Source organism: Periplaneta americana, chromosome 7 (genome assembly GCF_040183065.1).
Source record: "Periplaneta americana isolate PAMFEO1 chromosome 7, P.americana_PAMFEO1_priV1, whole genome shotgun sequence".
Taxonomy (NCBI): domain Eukaryota; kingdom Metazoa; phylum Arthropoda; class Insecta; order Blattodea; family Blattidae; genus Periplaneta; species Periplaneta americana.
Genome location: NC_091123.1, coordinates 148,425,169 through 148,445,384, shown reverse-complemented (window position 1 = coordinate 148,445,384; position 20,216 = coordinate 148,425,169). Strand labels below are relative to the sequence as shown.

The 20,216-nt window shown below is 35.9% G+C and overlaps 1 protein-coding gene across 2 annotated transcripts in view; it reads left to right on the top strand.

The window, feature by feature from the left end:
- The first annotated feature begins 326 nt into the window (after positions 1-326).
- Positions 327-20,216, top strand: part of LOC138703575 (ATP-binding cassette sub-family C member 4-like) — an 89,488-nt gene continuing 69,598 nt past the window's right edge. Inside the window, exons 1-2 of one of the 2 annotated variants that reach the window (XM_069831556.1) lie at positions 327-591; positions 19,065-19,281. In XM_069831556.1, coding sequence (XP_069687657.1) covers positions 19,070-19,281 — 212 coding nt within the window. In that variant the 5' untranslated portion in view covers positions 327-591; positions 19,065-19,069. Of the gene's footprint in view, positions 592-19,058; positions 19,282-20,216 lie in introns of both variants that reach the window. The other variant, XM_069831555.1, reaches the window with a different exon arrangement.

The following is a 20,216-nucleotide window of genomic DNA, read 5'->3' as shown; positions in this document are numbered from 1 at the left end:
TGAAAATCAAAAATGAATTGTAAAATGCAAAGAGGTGCTCGACTCGAAAATGAACATAGACCATTTATAACTCAATTTGCCTATAACACATACTGTAGATCAAATACGGTCTTCGAGATTAGTTAGAATATATCTTTTGTACATTAATCTTCAATCTCGAAAGTTGTTTGAAGCTAGTTAAAAACTCAACTGTTAGTCCAAACACATTTTAGTTTGTCAGTTTAAAGAGCTCTCGATTTAGCGAAAATCCCGCTAAGTTGGCAGTCCTGAAGGTGATAGCTGAGCTCGGGTTGATGGTATATAGCGAAACTACAGTCGAGCCGTGAAGTCGCTAGGAGGTAGCTGAGGCGGATTCGCATCGACTTCGCACGTGTTTTGTTGTGAATGTGCCAAGACTTAATTTATATAAACATTATGTGTGGAATGCGGTGTTTACCTAGCCTACGCTTTCGACGTTGTGAGAGATGTCAGTGAATGCACGCAAAGTGAACTATGACAATATAGAACATCTTGAAGAAATTCGTTCAGTAAACTGTTTACAGTGCAGATAAAGACTTTAGTTTTACTAAATAAGGTCGAAATGGATAAAAGGTAAAATATAATCATTATTTTCGTAAAGACAGTAACAGTGTAAGTTCGTTTATTTATTTACTATACAGTACAAAAGCGTGAAGGCAGGATTATTATTATTATTATTATTATTATTATTATTATTATTATTACGAATAATAATAATAATAATAATAATAATAATAATAATAAGAATCTATATAAGCCCTTACTACTCTTGGCTCCTGTCTTCACAGCCTAGTTTCAAGTTATCTTGGCAAACTATTTTAGATTAGTTTACAGAATTTCTGTCACTACATAATATATATTAGCAAGGATCTGCCAGAAGGTCCTCTTTCTGCAGATTCTTCAAACACATGTACAATTTTCAATTTCTTATTATTATATCGAATATAAATGGAAAACATTGGTGGTGCTGAAAAGTAATATATATATTTTTTTTTTTTTTTGTACTCCAGCATTATAAACACTCTTTATCGTCAGTGAAAATCGTGCATAATATGCCACATTATTGCATTAGTGTCATAAAATTATTTTTGCACGATGTAACTAATTTTTAGTACTTAACATATTGCTGATATGCATCTTAAGTTGGCATTCCCACATGTAATCTAGTTGCTATGGAAACAAAAGAAATCTAAATGCTGAAATACTGACCAAAAGCATTAGTGCCATAAGTAAATTTATCGTAATACAAACATTTATTTTGAAATATTTATCGTGATATTACAATTTGTACAATTATTACGAGTAAATGTAATTTCACGGTATATCCAATCATACAAGCCTCTTCGATTTCTACATCATTGCACACGTCATCCACAACTTTTCCCATAATAATTTAAAAATAAATCTACTTGCTTACATACCGTACCTTTCAAAATATGGGACACGGACAACAACACTTTTTTTACAAACATATTTTCATAACAAAAATATATGCGATTCATCTTTTAATCTCTATCATTATAATATAATCTAATTCATATAAATATCCATAAAATATATAATATTTTAGTTAAAATAAAATATAATCCAATTCGCATAAACACCCATCGTGCAAAAAATAGTATGAAATATAAACACAAAATCGGAAATTGAAAAGACTCAACTTCGTCTCGTCTTTTCAAACTTCTCCTCATTCCCGTAAATCTCACTTACCACACTTGTATCGTAATATACTATACCATGCCAACTAAAACGTCATCACTTCTATTAAGAAGGCATAACTTTTATCGTAATAGTCATTTATGTAACTAGTGTATAATCTTAGCAATTATGCATGAGTGAATATTTGTTCTAATTTTCACAAGTGTTTATAATGATGATTATACACGTCTTACATACAACGTTTTATGCTATTCTAGCATTAAAATATGTAAAATAAAACTATAATAAATATATAAAATGTAATTTTATGACTTAGTAGAGACACGAGGAGTACTGGATATGATGCATGAGTATGGTTGCTAATTAACCATTTCTAAGGCAAAGTTATTAAAGCTTACAGATATGTTGTATAAAATTGTGTTGTGAAGGCAGGGTTGTCAGATGTCCCAGTTTGGCGGGACATGTCTCGATTTTCATATAAAAATTCCGAGTCCCGCTTCGATTCGAGGCGGGACGCAAAAAGTCCCTCCTTTAGAAAATTAGCATCACTTGTATGATATTATCGTTATCTAGTAACCATTTTCTTCCAGGCTTAAATAATTACATTACATTTAAAATTAATTTATTAACGGTGTAGGTTTGCAGATTGGGGAAAAAAGAATATTTTGGCAAGTGTTAAGATTTGTAACAGCGAATTCAGTGGTGAATATGATATTTGTAAACATTTAAAAAGAGCCGTTCATCAGAAATGCATAGTACAGAAAATGGAAAAAAAAAAAAAAACTTGTCGAAAATGCTAAAGTCCCAGTAATAAATATGTATATAAACTCTGTATATGTATATTGTATGTTAAAAGATGGGTTTGAGACTAATACGGTAAGTCACAAAATAAATATAAATTTAGATATCAATATCAATAAATTTTGTCATTGTAATCAATTAATAAGTCCCGCGCCGTGGCGTCGCGGTCTAAGGCATCCCGCCTAGGACTCGTGCTACGGAATGCGCGCTGGTTCGAGTCCTCATGGGGGAAGAAATTTTCTCATGAAATTTCGGCCAGTGTATGGGACCGGTGCCCACCCAGCATCGTGATGCACTTGGGGAGCTACGATAGGTAGCAAAATCCGGTTGCGAATACCAGCTATAACGGCTGGGAGGATCATCGTGCTAACCACACGATACCTCCATTCTGGTTGGATGATCGTCCACCTCTGCTTCGGCATGTGGGCGTGAGGCCAGCAGCCGGCTGGTAGGTCTAGGCCCTTTACGGGCTGTAGCGCCACGGATTATTATTATTATTTAATCAATTAATAAACATTGAAATTTAAATATTTTGTCACCTCCCAATGCATCTTTTGGAATTTGTGCTTTACTGTTAATAATAAACAGCTGGGGAAAACTATGAGACAGAACTACTATTAAGTCATTAAGTTAATAATTTTGCATAAACATATTATTGCCACAAGCCCTTCAGAAAGACGCCAGAGAAACATGATGTAACTTACAGCCAGATAAATATTGTTTGTACTTGGAAACCTGTACCTACAATTTGATTTTTAATTAAAATTTTTAATTAATTAAAATTTGATTTTTAATTAATTAGTTACTAATTCCATATACGTAGAGGGGTAATTTTTATTCCTTTTTTTTATTTTTTAAGACAAAAGTAAGTGCTGTATTATATGATGGAAAAAAGATGTCCCTCTTTGGTATATCTAAAATCTGGCAACCCTGTGTGAAGGTGGTGATGACGTAATGGAATACTAGTTGCTAGGTAACCTTTTCTGGCACCAGTGCCAGAATTAGGCCAATTGTACACGATTCATAGCGTCATAACAGTGTGGTTTAATACTAGTATATTGCATAAAGTTTACATTATGAAACAATTTGCCAATGCTATATTGTTGTCATAACAACCCCTTTTTTATAGACCATGAAATCAAACTTCTCATTCTTTACAAATCTGATGTTATTCCTTTATTAATTATTTTATAATGTTTTCGTACAAAAATAGCGAATGAAACACGTTTATAATGTTATATAATTATTACATTATAAATTGTTTCGTAATATATTATTTCTGTACATTATCATTATGACAGTCTTTATCGTTGGTCAAAATCGTTCACAATATTATACATTATTGCACCATTGTCATAAATACCATGCCAATTAAAAGTCATGATTTATATTATGACGGCATAACTTGTGTCATGAAGTTAATATTATGAAACAAGTTTAAAATATTATACTTTATTAAGTCAATGTTTAGAAAACAAACGAAGCAGGTACCTACATAATATTATGTAGGTAATGAATGTTATATTATAACATTCGTTACCCTCAAATGGAATTCCCGACACAAGAAGTATTATCTCCCTCTCTTGAACCTAAGTGTTTGTCCTTGTCTCCATATTGTCTCAAGCGATGGCCTTGTATGAAATGACTTTAGAGTCCTAATCGCAGTGTGTAATCACGCGCAAGTGTTTCAGTTTAGTGTTCTAGCTGGCTGGCTTTTCGAGAGCCTGACCCGACACGGATCCACGCACTTAAACTTACATTGACCCATTGTACTCCCTATATGAGATCATTATTTCAATCCCAGAGATGGTCGGCGTGGCGTTCGTGAACTCGATGCTGACAGGTGAGCCATCCTGCCTCAGCTGTATCAGAGCCAGATGTAGTCCCCAGACGAGTAAAGGCTGGTTCACAATAAACCGGAAACTGGAACCAGAACGAGAACGAGAACGGAAAAATTGTTAAAATGTATACACAGGGTGATTCACGAGGAAAGGTAAAAAATTTAGGATGTGAATTCTGAAGTCATTCTGAGTCAAAAACTTCATATGAATATGGGTCCGTTTTCGAACGGTTATGGAGATAGGCCTATGGCTCTTTGATTTCACAAAAACTTCTGAGATTCCATTGTACTAACTCGCATTTAGAGACAGATAACGGACAAATTTAAAGTTTATATTCACGTATGCATACATACCTAATATTCTAGACGTCGGTGTCGATGTTTTCGCACATTTTCAAAGGTACCTCCTCCTGCTTCAACGCACTGTTGCGCTCGGGAGTGAATCGCGCTCATCGCCCGGGAGAGTTGCACGTAGCTGTTCTTTATGCCGCATCCAAAATACGGTCGATTAGCGCCTCTCTCGTTTCCCCCTTCCTTTGCTATACCAAGTCTTTCATCCAACCCTATAGACAGTAAATACTCTTCGATATGGTACCCTTCTGTTCGGAAAGCGTCGTTCATATTCAGCGACGACACGCAAGGAACTTCCATCGTACAAACCGTAAACATACACAATATCGGCGTATTATGTAGTCGAAAATTTATAAGGCATCTTGAAAAACACAACTTAACACTTCCGATAACTGTACCTGTATAACTACTGTACTGTAGGTAGCTGACTGAACTGCTGTGAATTGATAAGTGATAGTGTAGGCTATTTGTGTTATCTGTGGGTTCTGTGTCATTACATCAGACAAGGGCAGGCGATTGGACATTTGTAATGCCCCACCACACGGTTTCTTTGTCTTACCTACATCGCTCACAATGCTAATTCCAATGTTACGTCATTCATTGCAATCGATGACCTTATCTCATGTTCTAACGTCAGCAGCATATGGTAACGTCTGATTCACATTCGGGCGAGACGTTTTACCAAAAAAATGCATCTAGCTCAGCCATCGTTCGAAAACGGACCTATGTTCATATGAACTTTTTCACTCAAAATGGCCTAAGATATCGTATCCTAAATTTTTTACCTTTCCTCGTGAATCACCCTGTATATTGAAATATGAGCATTCACAATTAACGAGAAGCTTGCCGGAGCCCGGGAACGAGAACTTGAGGTTGCCCAACTTTCAGCTTTGCCGTTCTCGTTTTCAATCATTAGATTCATTTTGTTGCCATCATGAAGCTTTTTTATCGTCATATATTTTGTAGCAAGGAGACCATGACGTAATTTCTTCTTCATGCATCCTTTCTACCTAACTCGGAAATTCAGTAGAAATACTTTTGATATATGTTATGTGTATAGATATGTGATCAGATTACAATGTGAATTGAATTCTTAAATATTCTGTGTCATAAATTCCGAAGTTGGTTAACCTGTGTTAATGTTTGCTGGTTTGTTCTCATGAGGAATCGCCATATAGTCAATATTATACAGTCCTCACCTGTGGAGTAACGGTTAGCGCGTCTAGCCGCGAAACCATGTGGCCCAGGTTCGATTCCCGGTCGGGGCAAGTTACCTAGTTGAGGTTTTTTCGGAGGTTTCCCTCAACCCAATATGAGCAAATGCTGGGTAACTTTCGGTGTTGGACTCCGGACTCATTTCACCGGAATTATCACCTTCATCTCATTCAGACGCTAAATAGCCTAAGATGTTGATAAAGCGTCGTAAAATAACCTAGTAAAATAAAAATAAATCAATTATACACAAATAACATCAGAATGCGTAATATCGACTTTACATATCGTTAATGACATACATATCGATATGCAGAGTCATTTCCGTTCTCGGTTTATTGTGAACAAAAAATCATCACGTTCACGTCCTCCGCTTCCAGTTCTTGTTCTGGTTCTCGTTACCGGTTTATTGTGAACCAGCCTTAAATGATAAGCTCCAGGGCCCGAAACCTCAAATCCTTTCTATCCTCCTGAGTCTGAGAGTATAGTATACTATCTATAACTTAGAGTGGATCGGGGGAGGAAGCCTGACTTTTTCTTTGATTGAAAATTTAAGATACTGTTCATTTAGTTTTAATTTTCATATTGAAACATCAAAGTCTGGAAGGTAGGCTATTTTGAAACTATATTTTTGGTACAAAACAGAAAACATTAATTACATTGTTTATAGATACAGGTTTTCTTCTTGCCTGAATTGTAGGCATCTTTCCCCGATAGTCGGGTAAGATGGCAAATGCAATTAACACATTTACTGATATATGTATTTTACCTGAACTTGGTTTGATACATGCATATAACGAAATTGATTTAATTTAAAGCTCATGGACACTTTTCCACTCGTTTATCACTACTTAGCAACACAGTCATTGCACATATTTTATTGCCGTGTGCAAGACTCGTGAAGTCACTTCTTGCACACAATGAATTCAATCCAGTACACTCTGTTTTTGTCATCAGTCTTTTTTAGGCGGCGTTTAAGGGTACGGTAAGGAATCCCATATGCTTGCGATGCTCTAAAACAGTTCATACCTTCTGTTATAACATGTTCCATTGCAAGTTGAAGACTTTCCTTAATTTACAGGCTTTTATCAAAGGATCTTACGTAATGTTTACACATTTGCTGCAATAAAAGAAAAAAAAACTCTTGCAACAAGATGTCATCTTACCCCGAAAAAAGTGGTCATCTTCCCCAAATATCAGGGTAAGATGCCTAGTGCTGTGACGCAACCTAAGATGGCGGAACAAGGTCTTTGGTTGTTAACAATACAAACTTTAGAACCTTTACTACAATATCCATTACAAAGGTTTGACAGTTATTACGAATTCAAAGGTGTATTAAAATTTTAACATAATTTGCAATTATTTTCTAGCAGAAAAATGACTGTTTTCTTGTTTTTCTTCTTCTCACAACAAGAACATGTGGCAAAATGATTAGCTTCCACTCTACAGACATTCAACTGTCTCAGTGATCATGAAGACATGCGCGTGGCGTTCTCTCTTGGAAGAATGTGAAACTACAAAGAAATAAGCATCTTCCCCCGATAGTCATCTCCCCAAAGTCACTCTATAGCAGTTGTAGAACTGTGCGACCACTCGTTTGGTTTATAATAGTAAGTTTTGCAATATTAAAGTGATAATGCACACGTATCAAACATTTTTAGGAACCATAGTGAAAATTTTGCTTTGGGCTAGGACTAATTTCGGAATGTCGCCTCAGATGAAAAGAAAAAAATGCAAGCCTTTCATAAATTATTTCTTTTACCATAGACCCATACTCTTAATTTATAAACCTAAACACAAATAAAACATTGAGACCAATACAATGAAGTTTCATCCTCGAAACTGGGTGACGTAAGTTATCCTACGCGCCGGTGTACGTAGGTCTATCCCTGATACAGCGAACAATTATTTATCTGTGTGCATTGGGAAAATTACAATCGCCTGCACTACGTTGGCCTTCCAGAGAATAAACTGGAAATAATGCTAGTTCTGAGCGGTCGTATGTAAATAATCTTTGGTCAGAAATTTCCATACTGATAGTGAATAACAGCAGAAAGTCTCTTAATCATTTCCTCGTGGTTTCAAATTGGAACTTCCCATAGAGACGTGACCTTGCCAACTGTGATAAAACGTAAGTACATAAACCCTGCAGTATATCGCCCGCTCGAACATCTTATTTAATTCCGAACTCATTACTTCATTTCACGAACGCGCCTTTACAAAATTATAGGAGTATCAAAATATCTTCTTGTAGTTATAACTTATTAATGTATAATTACTTACTTATAGCTTTTAAGGAACCCGGAGGGTCATTGCCGCCCTCACATAAGCTCGCTATCGGTCTCTATCCTCAGCAAGACTAATCCAGTCTCTACAATCATATCTCAATTCCCTCAAATTCATTTTAATATTATCCTCCCATCTACGTTTCGGCCTCTCCAAAGGTCTTTCCCCTTCGGCCTCCCAACTGACACTCTATAAGCATTTCTGGATTCGTCTATACGTGTTACATGCCCTGCCCATCTCACAAGCAAACGTTCTGATGAGGGCAGTTAAGAAAGTTACATTTTTTCTTCCACCATGTTAATAATGTCAAAAGAAGTGCTTATACAAATTTTGGCCACTCGAATGCAATTAATTAAATTCGCCAGTGGCCGCTAACAGAAAAAAAAACACAATTTCATTGGAACGGACACAGCAATTGTTGAGCTATTTTTCAACATATTTTCCATCGGAACTGAGACATTTGTCATATCATGGGATCGACAGAGAGAGGTGCAGACGCAGTCAAACGCTGGTTCCGATCTGAGGCGGCTCACTTCTACGACACAAAAATTGATTCTATGGTATGACATATGTCTCAGTGCCAGTGGGGAATATGTTGACAAATAGCGCAACAATTGGTGTATCTGTTTCAATACATATTTATATGCAATTGTGCTTTTTTTCTATAAACGGCTCCAGGGAAAATCACTTTCTGAACGGCCTCGTAATTGCGGTCGAGTGGCCAAAATTTGTATAAACACTTCTTTTGACATTATTAACATGGTGTAAGAAAAAAAATAACTTTTTTATCTGCCCCCTTCAAAACGTTTGCTTGTCGGACGTCTGGATTTAATGTTCCTAATATGTCAGGTGAAGAATATAATGCCTGCAGTACTGCGTTGTGTAAATTTCTCCATTCTCCTGTAACTCCATCCCTCTTAGCCCCAAATATTTTCCTAAGCGCCTTATTCTCAAACACCCTTAACTTCTATTCCTCTCTCAAAGTGAGAGTCCAAGTTTCACATCCATACAAAACAACCGGTAATATAACTTTCATAAATTCTAACTTTCAATTTTTTGACAGCAGACTAGATGACGAAAGCTTCTCAACCGAATAATAACAGACATTTCCCATATTTATACGGCGTTTAATTTCCTTCTGAGTGTCATTTATATTTGTTACTGTTGATCCAAGATATCTGAATTTTTCCACCTCTACAAAGGATAAATTTCCAATGTTTATGTTTCCATTTCGTACAATATTCTAGTCACGAGACATAATCATATACTTTCTCTTTTCAGGATTTACTTTCAAAGCTATCTCTTTATTTATCTTCAAAACCCAACCATGTTTTAAAAATAAACATGTATTGTTTTGATTGGTTTCATATACTTAAAGGGACAGGGTAAAATGTTTGGTCAGTTGTCTCCAGTCTTTTCAATTGGATTTTTGTAACAGAACTTAGGTTTTCACATAACGTAAAGAACGATTGTGTCGCCGCCTTTTCGCAGAATATGGAAAAGGCAAGTGGAAGAAATGTGTTGAGCATATTGAAAATAACGAAGAACAATATTTCTCTAGTTCTAATGTAATAGACACTGAAACTGACAGAATAATTTCCTTATGAGAATGCTTAACTAATAGCAGTGTTGCATCAGATGACTTGTCAGCTAGTAGTGACAATGGTTCAGATTAATGGAGGGAAACTCCGACTCCGCCTCCAGCGCAGCGGTGAGGTTTAGTAACCTCCCATAACGGAATTTTGGCAAGTTATACAAGATTAGTATGATTATCGAAGTGTCGTAAGTTGATAGAATATTATTTTGAAGTTCCTTGTAAATGGTAAAAATAGCCCTGACGCTCCTACTGTTGCTGAGGATAATGCAAATTGACATAGCAAGGTAAATGTCTGTATTTATGAAAGAAGACATGACATCAGTCAAAATGGCAGCTCTGAGATGCGCGTTTGCCATTCCTGACTTTCATTCAGGTTATCAAGTATCTGAAATGTCCGAGTTCTGAAAACAATTCACGAACAATAATTATCACTAGTCTGCGATGAAATTACTGCCTCCAAAGTTTCAACGTTTTTAGGGTATTTTTAGCATGCTGAAGTCAAATTCGAATCCAGAAAGTTCCTATCACGTTCCATTTTTTTGTTATTTTAATTTTCTTATAATATATTAAGACAATTTATAGCGTAATTATTTAAACTATAATACTTCAACAACTGTAGTTTTAGTATGTTAATGTATGAAAACTAAATATATTCAACATATTTTAAGATGTTTATATTGAAAATCAAGGATAACAGATGTTTCTTAGCAGATAGAGGGTGCAAGCGTATAAGGAAGTTAAGGTGAAATAATGTACAGCCTTGCCATTATCTTTATTTGTGGGAGATAGAAATGTCAACCATACCTTGGTGAGAGACTAATTCCTCTCACATTTCAATAGTCTGTGTTTCATCTGGAAACGAAACGAAATCAGTTTTTGAAGCTTTATTGTGGAGTAGAAAGTTGAGAGTTCTTAGTTCAGTAAGACAGTATTTACCATGTCGCCCAACGGGAATGTATAAATAATCCAGACCATTTTTGTTATATAACTTATATAAAATATACACATTGCCTAAGCAGAGGCGTAATTTGACAGATTTTGTGAAAAAGTCATATCTTGCTTATTTTGGAATCAAACTTGGAGATCATAGTAAAGCTTGGACACCACACAAAGTATGTAGAGTATGCATTGAAGAACTTCATCTTTGGATCAACGGCACAAGACTGTTGCTATCTTTTGGAGTACCTATGGTTTGGAGAGAGCAGTGGAACCATAGTAATGACTGCTACTTCTGTTCGTGTGATGTGAAGGGGTACGATTCTAAAAATAAAAAGCATATCGTGTATCCAGTTATTCGGTCAGCCATTTTACCTGTACCCCATGGGCCCGATGTACCAATCACTGTGCGACTAGAAAATCTTGAATAGTTTTAATCTGAGTCTGATGTAGTGGTGAGGGAAATTGTGACGAGTGACAGTGACTATCTACCACAGTCGGGTGCTGCAGAACGTGGCTTTAAATAAGGAAAGAGACTGTTTCAAGTACATATGTAAGAAATTTCCACTACTGTCTGAAGCAAATTAAAAGAATGTATATTTAATGGCCCTGACAAAAAAAAACAGACGTCTGATGCAGCATTTTAAAACACTGTGGATGGAAAGGGGAAAGCAGCATGGATATCTTTCTGCGAATTTGTTTTAAAATTTCTTGGTAACAACAAGGATCCTAATTACCGAAACATTGTGGCTAACATGCTTGAAGCATACAAGGAACTTGGTTGTAACATGAGTATCAAAATTCATTTTCTCTTTTCTCACCTGATTATTTCCCCGAAAATCTAGGATTTTTGAGCGAAGAGCAAGGTGAACGATTTCACAAGGATCTGCAGGAGTTCGAAAGGAGATACCAGGGACGATGGAGCATCAGTATGCATCCTCATTATTGTTGGATGTTAAAGCGTAAAATACCTGAAGACAAAAACAAAAGAAAGAGGACCAGAAGGACTTCCTCAACTAAGAAGCAAGTGGTGTAATTTTTTGTGTGATACTGTGCTAATTTATACATCCAATAGTGAAGTAAACAAGACAAAACAAAGCAAAAACACTCTAGTGACATGTATGAACAACCACACACATAATTTCAGCAAGTTGTGTCTTTTAAATATTGTTTTTGCATTTGAAATAAAATAGTGAAATGAAAAAGTTAGTGATGAAATTCACGTAATTATACAATACATTTAAAGTGATTTTGCAAACAAACCTGACGTGATAGAAGTAAACGGATTGAAAATTTGAATTCAGCACATCAACATTATACAAAATCACATTACTTAGTTTAGGCAACAAACACAAAGTTGAAATTCGCAGGCTAGTGATAATTACTACATAGGCTAACAGCATAAACGAAACTTCCACAATGATCAGTCTAATATGACTGATGCAATCTTTGCCTTCTACACTCACAAATAATAATGAACAGTACGTGTGTCTATATTTATTGTCAGTATTGCCAACTTGTACGACAATAACAATGCAAAATTGCTAAAATGCAACTATGTCGTTCTGTTGATATTTTTTCAAATGATAATTTTGAAAAGCCAACTGGTCAGTACTATTGGAATATATTACATAATTTAATATTGCATGAAATACTAAACATACTGCTTATCAAATGCTGATACCGGTACGGTATTCTTAAACCATATGTGATACGCCCACACATAAAGAGTTTGCCAGGCTATTGTGTTTGCTTTGAGGTTACATTAATAATACAGTCTGATTCGTTTGGGTATGGATAATATTAATGTATTATTATAAAGCTATTATGATAGTAGGAAAATTTTCTTGCTGGTTATATTATGATTAAAAGATGGGAGTTTCCATATATGACGATCAACAATGCATAATCTGAAAGAACAAATGAAAATCGTAGATGATTAAAATGGCTACTATAAATCAACAGCGGCACAATGTGTTCCTGGGTATGCTAAATTTGAGAGTGTTAAAAGAGTTAAAAGAGAATTCCGACATGAGTATGGTGTGCGTAATGTACCTAAATATGATTCCATAATGTTGTGGTATTGAACATTTGTAGAAACAGGTTCTGTATTAAAAACAATGCAGGAGGTCGCAGATGAAAGCCAGTACGAGAAGCAGCTATCTCTTGGCTTGGTCCCAAACTCCTCAGATCTAACTCCTCCTGACTTCTTCGTGTGGGGTTTTGTTAAAGGCATTGTCTATTCACAGCAACCCAGGACCACTGATGATCTGAGAGTAAAAATTACTCAAGCTGAGAAGCCTCTCTCTTATGTTACAACGGTCATATTGCATCACCGTTATGAGTTGTGCAGGGTGCGCAATGGGGATCATTTTAGCTCTGAGGAATCTCCCACCTTTCAGTATTGTATGCACAAAGTTTCAACAAATAAAGTTCAGCAGTAAATGTTTTATGAGTGTTTATTTTATCCATACAAAAACAGATCACCCTGTATATTCATGAGCTACTCACCATCAGCGAAGCTGCATCAGTGAAAGTAAAGAATACACTCAATTTCACACAGAAGAGAATGAATATGTTTAATTTAGGTATATCCGTGCGATCCTTGATCAAAAGAAAATACTTGCCGCAGAAATGGTATGGAACTAGAAACTGCCATCTATCCACTATATGCGGAACCGGAATCACGTACAAGTGGGTAGACATTGGATACATACATACATACATACATACATACATACATACATACATACATACATACATACATACATACATACATACATACATACATACATACGTCGGCCTGGTTGGCGGAGTTGGTATAGCGCTGGCCTTCTATGCCCGAGTTTGCGGAATCGATCCCGAGGCAGGTCGATGGCTTAAAATGTGACAGGTTGCTGTCAGTAGATTTGCGGCATGTAAAAGAACTCCTGCGGGAAAAAAATCCGACACACCGGCGACGCTGATATAACCTCGGCAGCTGCGACCGTCGTTAAATAAAACATTACATACATACATACATACATACATACATACATACATACATACATACATACATACATACATACATACATACATATATACATACATACATATCTGGTTGGCGAGTTGGTAGGGGAGAGTTGGGTAGTATCGGACAACGGCTAGTATCGGACAGTGCGTTTTTTTCATCTACCACCATATGGTAGTACCTGAATGACATGGTTACGTTTCTCTATGCGACATCACAGAAACGTAACCATGTCAATCAGGTACTATCATCGTGTGGTAGATGAGAGAAACTCACTGTCCGATATTACCCGATGTCCGATACTACCCGACTCTCCCCTATAGCGCTGGCCTTCTATGCTCAAGATTGCGGGTTCGATCCCGGACCAGGTCGATGGAATTTAAGTGTGCTTAAATGCAACAGGCTCATGTCAGTAAATTTACTGGCATGTAAAAGAACTCCTGCGGGACAAAATTCCGGCACATCCGGCGACGCTGATATAACCTCTGCAGTTGCGAACGTCGTTAATAAAACATGATATTTTACATACATACATACATACATACATACATACATACATACATACATACATACATACATACATACATACATACATACATACATAATTTGAGTACCTACCGATAATGTAAAATATTTAGCATGTATAACTATTCGGTAAGAAAGTATTATACATATTTTTGTTTGTTTTACACGGACTGAAAACGAAGGAGGTAGGCTTACGTTTCGTAAACTGGCGTGATTTAAAGTTGTTTAAACCTGCTAGAGACACAGCAGGAGAGAATGGTCGACGTCGTCTACACGGCGATACAAGCAAAACAAATGAGTACTCATACAAGCGATGATAAACATTGTAAATTACGTCACGTGTTAAACACAGGGACTCTCTTGAAATATTGTCCGCTGCATACATAGGGCTCGAAGTTCCACTTATCAGCAAACTCACTACGTAGTGCACAGCGGTATTCATTATTTGCCACGATTTAAACGCGCATAATTTATCTTAAAGTGATAAATCTGGTGATCATTTCTCACAACAACGACTTTGATTACTCTATTACGGCTATAAATGTTCTTTAGGTACCGGTATCTGTGATCTTCTTTTCAAAATATAAAAATATTCCATCTATTGCAATGTCCAATGAGCAAAGAATTTATCTTCTTGATATTTTGGTGCACAGTAAATGATTTCATCACGTGCCGGTATGTTTTTTAATATAATTATTCAATTAACCAACTATAAACAAGAATATCAGTGGAGACATGACTAAAGTACTGAGTTGTAACGTAAGTTAATCACGTGAAGAATAAAATTGACAGGGGATTTGAGGAAATCCCTATGACTGCATGTAACGTCTATACAGGAACAATTAGGGTAATGGAATTAGGAAAAAGAAATACAATTTGCATTAAGATATATGGATTATGTGCGGAGAATAAGAGGAAGGCAGAAAATAGTAAAAATTGGAGATTGCTGAGTTTGCAGTGAAAGGGCAGAAAACTATGAATGAATGAATACAATTTGCTGTAAGATTTAAGTGTATTTAACGAACGGAGTGAAATAAGCTATGAATAACAGTCAATCCTTCAATAATAATAATAATAATAATAATAATAATAATAATAATAATAATAATAATGTATCGGATTTATAAAATTAAACAATCTGCTCTTCAATAAGGGCGGCCACAAGGATCCAGAAAACAAATACATATGTAAAAGTTTACAATGACATAATGAAAATATATACTATAAATTTCAAAAGAAAATTAAAGTGAATCATATTACTTGAAATAGAGATGAAACTGAATTGAGTCCTTCAATATATTAAAACAGAAAGAATGCAAAAAAAAAAAAAAAAAAAAGAATTACTTTAGACCACAGACAATTAACATTTAACTGGTAGTATATATAAACTCATTGGAATATCCTGTAAATATTGTTATTATTATGTATCCGTCTGTATTTGAGTATTGCCAAAATTGTACTGACTTTCTATAGTTACGCATGAATTGTGTACGTGTCTGTTTCCTCGATGTCAAAGCACAACTGAAAAGTCAGCGGTTATTAATAGAGAAAAATTCGCTCCAGCGCCGGCAATCGAACCCGGGATCCCCAGTTGTACGCACTGGGCGCTTTAACCACTGAGCTTACGCCGAGGCTGAATCCACAGCACCGGATTAAATCTCTCTCCTTTTGTATTTTCCCTTAGTAACTTCACTCTATATTCGATATACAGTCAACTCCGGATATAGTGAACCTCTGCGGACTTGCATATTTCTTTCACTATATCCGAGGTATACTATAGGCCTACCCTAAGTGTCTCTCCCCTAACCTTAAATTACAGAAATGAATGAAATTGTGAACAAGAAACTAAAATATTTCATTTTTGTGGAATGGATTACACTGTATACTGTTACTCACAGTTGATTTACTTAAACTATGCTGTAGACTCACGTCCGCTTGCGAAAACACATCCAATGTCACTTATAATATTCGCCTTATCTTCCAAAGAAAACACTTTACGCTTCGACATTTTTATACAGTAAGTTATATTCACTATTGGAACATTAGATCAGGTAGAAACGACAAACGCTGTTATGGTGTGACTGCGTACTCAGCCTTGGAATTTCCCGGGCCACTTAATGGAAATTGGGACGGGGTTGATGGAGTTTGAAAGCTATCGATATTTTACCTTCATTTATGCTCTGAACATAATGTCCGTCCCCTTTTAATAAAAGAAGGCAATTTCATTTTCCGTTCTTTCGATGTTATCCGTCAATGTTTCTGAGACGGTGGAGGATTAGAAATAAGAGTAGAGTAGAGTGCCTGAGAACAGAATGTCAGACCTTCGACGGTGGAGTGAGGCAAGGTCGTCGTTACTCGTTGCCTGAATTTACAGTACAGCTCACTGTCTAGGAATCACTGATCCTACCTTTGTCCTTTGACTAAAGGAGTAAGAAATTTAGAATGTTGTTCTCAACATATTCTTTCAATTTTATATAAAAGATCTGGCTCAAATAAGAATTTGTCAGGATACAAGGTTCACTATAACCGAAGCGATGGTTCACTATAAACGGAAATATTAATGTACTTTTTAATGTATGCGGGTCGGGACCAACGATTTAGGTTCAATATAGCCGAATGTTCACTATAACCGAGTTCACTATATCCAGAGTTGACTGTATATATTGACACATATTATGTTAGGTCAACAGCATCACACTCATCAAACAAGGAGCGCACTCATTTGAGTGACTTGGTGGTCGGGATTCCACAGTATACAGTATATGCACTGTTGGGCGAATGATCTACGTAAAGATTAATTTTTTGGTCCTACAGAATTAATTTTTCTCCATTAATAATCAATGGTAACCATATTATTACGATTGGTTTAAATATGCACTAAAACCAGACATAAGTGCAAGTTTGAACCAATAAATTACTGAGATTTGCAATAAATTAATTAGTTTAGGAAACTGTATATTTATTATGTATAACTCCTTTTGTATATAGATCTTTTTGTTAAATTATTAAGTTTGTACTTTTGTGAACTAATATCAATAAATCTATCTATCTATCAATGGTAACTATAACAGATAATTCTGTAGAACCAAAAAATTAATCTTTACGTACAACTGAAAAGCATTTTTTTTAATATATTGCAACCCCTCCTTAGATTTTTTATGAACTCTTCGAAGTAGGTTATGTAGGCCTATTTATATTCGTACGCGGAATCCCCTTGTGTGTACGAATAACTCGTTCACATTGTTGGGTTTATCGGATATGGTGTAAGCATTTTCATGCCAACGTCAGTGTAATTTCTGTTCTACAAAATCCTTTCAATTTTTTCTGTTAGTATAGGTCGAATACAGAGTGTTCCGAAACTATTCGTTCAAAATAATACAGGAGGTAGAGAACACCAAAACAAATATATTTTGTAATGGTACACATGGTCCCTGAAGGCAATTTCTGATCCTAGGGACAATTTACATAGAAGGTAGCTTAGCATGCTAATTACATCAGTGGCATTCACAGGAACTGCTCGAATGCGCGACCATTAGCCTGTACGCACGCAGTACATTGTCGGATCATTGATTGTCGTGTCCGCTCGAAGATACCTGGCATGTTCGCAATGGCATCAGCAGCGACAGTAATTCTAGCGACGAGGTCTTCTTCTGTTTCCACAACGGTTTCATACACCAGCTGCTTCATATGCCCCGAGAGGAAGAAATCCAGACACGTGAGGTCAGGTGACCTGGGTGGCCAGGCCACGGGGCCACCTCGGCCGATCCATCGATTCCCAAAGGTGGCTCTCAGATGATTCCTCACAGCAATGCTGAAATGCATGCCAGCCATTTCAGCATGAGTAAACCGCTCCATGTGCACTGCTGTTGTCACAAGCCGTTAATGATTGCGACTGAATCGGTGTGTTTACAAGGAAGTCACCGTTGTTGTCACTAGGCGGTGCTGCTTTCGAATGAATCGATATGTTTCCAAGCAGACCTCAGAGCCAACCAACTGTACACAGAGCAGTTTTGAATGTCAGTACACATTCCCAGTCAGCACCACCGTCACAACAGCTTACGTCAACAACACCACTAACATAATGTTCCATAACATTACAAGTTGACTTCAGAGACCATATATTCCTTATCGAAATATATTTGTTTTCATGTTCTCTACCTTCTGTATTAATTTGAACGAATAGTTTCGGAACACTCTGTATAGACGTTACACGACAAAAGCATGTGTCGCTAGTCTCTTCATAAATATTCCAATGATTTATGATCTCTTTTTCAGACTAAAGGAACAACTCATATGCGGTAATTAAATGTTTAGAGTTTAATCACAAAAATATTTTTTTTCTTCACTTCTTCACAGAATATTAAACAGTTGATGTAAAGTGAAGGAAATTTATCTATCTATCTATCTATCTATCTATCTATCTATCTATCTATCTATCTATCTATCTATCTATCTGTCTGTCTGTCTGTCTGTCTGTCTGTCTGTCTGTCTGTCTGTCTGTCTGTCTGTCTGCCTGCCTGCCTGCCTGCCTGCCTGCCTGCCTGCCTGCCTGCCTGCCTGCCTGCCTGCCTGCCTGCCTGCCTGCCTGCCTGCCTGCCTGCCTGCCTGCCTGCCTGCCTATCTATCTATCTATCTATCTATCTATCTATCTATCTATCTATCTATCTATCTATCTATCTATCTATCTATCTATCTATCTATCTATCTATCTATCTATCTATCTATCTATCTGTCTATCTATCTATCTATCTATCTATCTATCTATCTATCTATCTATCTATTTATTTGGTGGTGTCAATAAAGACACATGTCATTACAAGTTCCAGGTCACATGGACCCTTGCCTTAACAAGAATACAGTGAAGGAAATAATGATCTTCAACAATCGTGTGGCGCCAGCAAACGTGCAGTGCGACGAATCAGTTCAGGCAACACCACGGCATTTCACGGAACAGAAAGCAACGCCCAGTGATGACGAAGGGAAGAAGACTAATACAAAGGCTCCTATATTCAAAGTGGGCATCTTCTCGCATCTATTCTATTGGTGAGCATCAGTATTGAGTAGGCAACCTTTGGCTAAAAGAAATTAATTTCACAAAATATATTCTCTTCAATAAATTGCTGTAATAGTGCTGTAAGTTGATTAATATGTAGAGTTGAACTTGGTTATAGCGTCATTGAAGATCGTATGAAATATATCTTTTTTATTCAGTATACAGAGCTGATGCACAAATGCAAATTAATACACAAAAAATCCTATCTTTCTTTATTACATCAAAGTAATTTTTAATTTTCTAACAGGAACTTAAATTCATAATAATATGCAATTATTCAAAATGGTAGCTACTGACTTTGTCAAAATCCAGATGTTTGTTTTTAGCTCAACCAATTTTGAACACTTCAAAGTTTTGTTATTTTCATTTTAAAGCTAAAATATAGCCCTACAAGACTAACAACAAACAGATTTCTAGATAAATATAATAAATGAAAGTGAATGTAGGTATGTATATATGTTCTCTACACAAATCTACACTCTTTGACCGATATTTACCAAAGTTTGCATATTAAGCCTTCAGAACCAGGAGAAAAACATAGGCTACATTAAAAATAGGCATATAGATGTTAAATTATTTAAAATATTTAAAAACATACAAAATAAAAATAACTAAAAATAAAACGTGTTTGTAAATTATATTTATAATTTATGTTTGAATTATTATTATTATTATTATTATTATTATTATTATTATTATTGTTATTGTTATTATTATTATTATTATTATTATTATTATTATTATTTTGTAGACAAAGTATCCAACAGTGAGGCTTGATTCTGGTTATTTTTGTATTTCATATAATTCTATTCATTAGTTTCAGAAGTGTTATTGATATGGTTTTTCGAAATATAGTTGGCGGGAAAAGAACATTAAAGATGTGCAATGTAGTAGACTATCATGTGCATCGTCTGGCATTAAAACT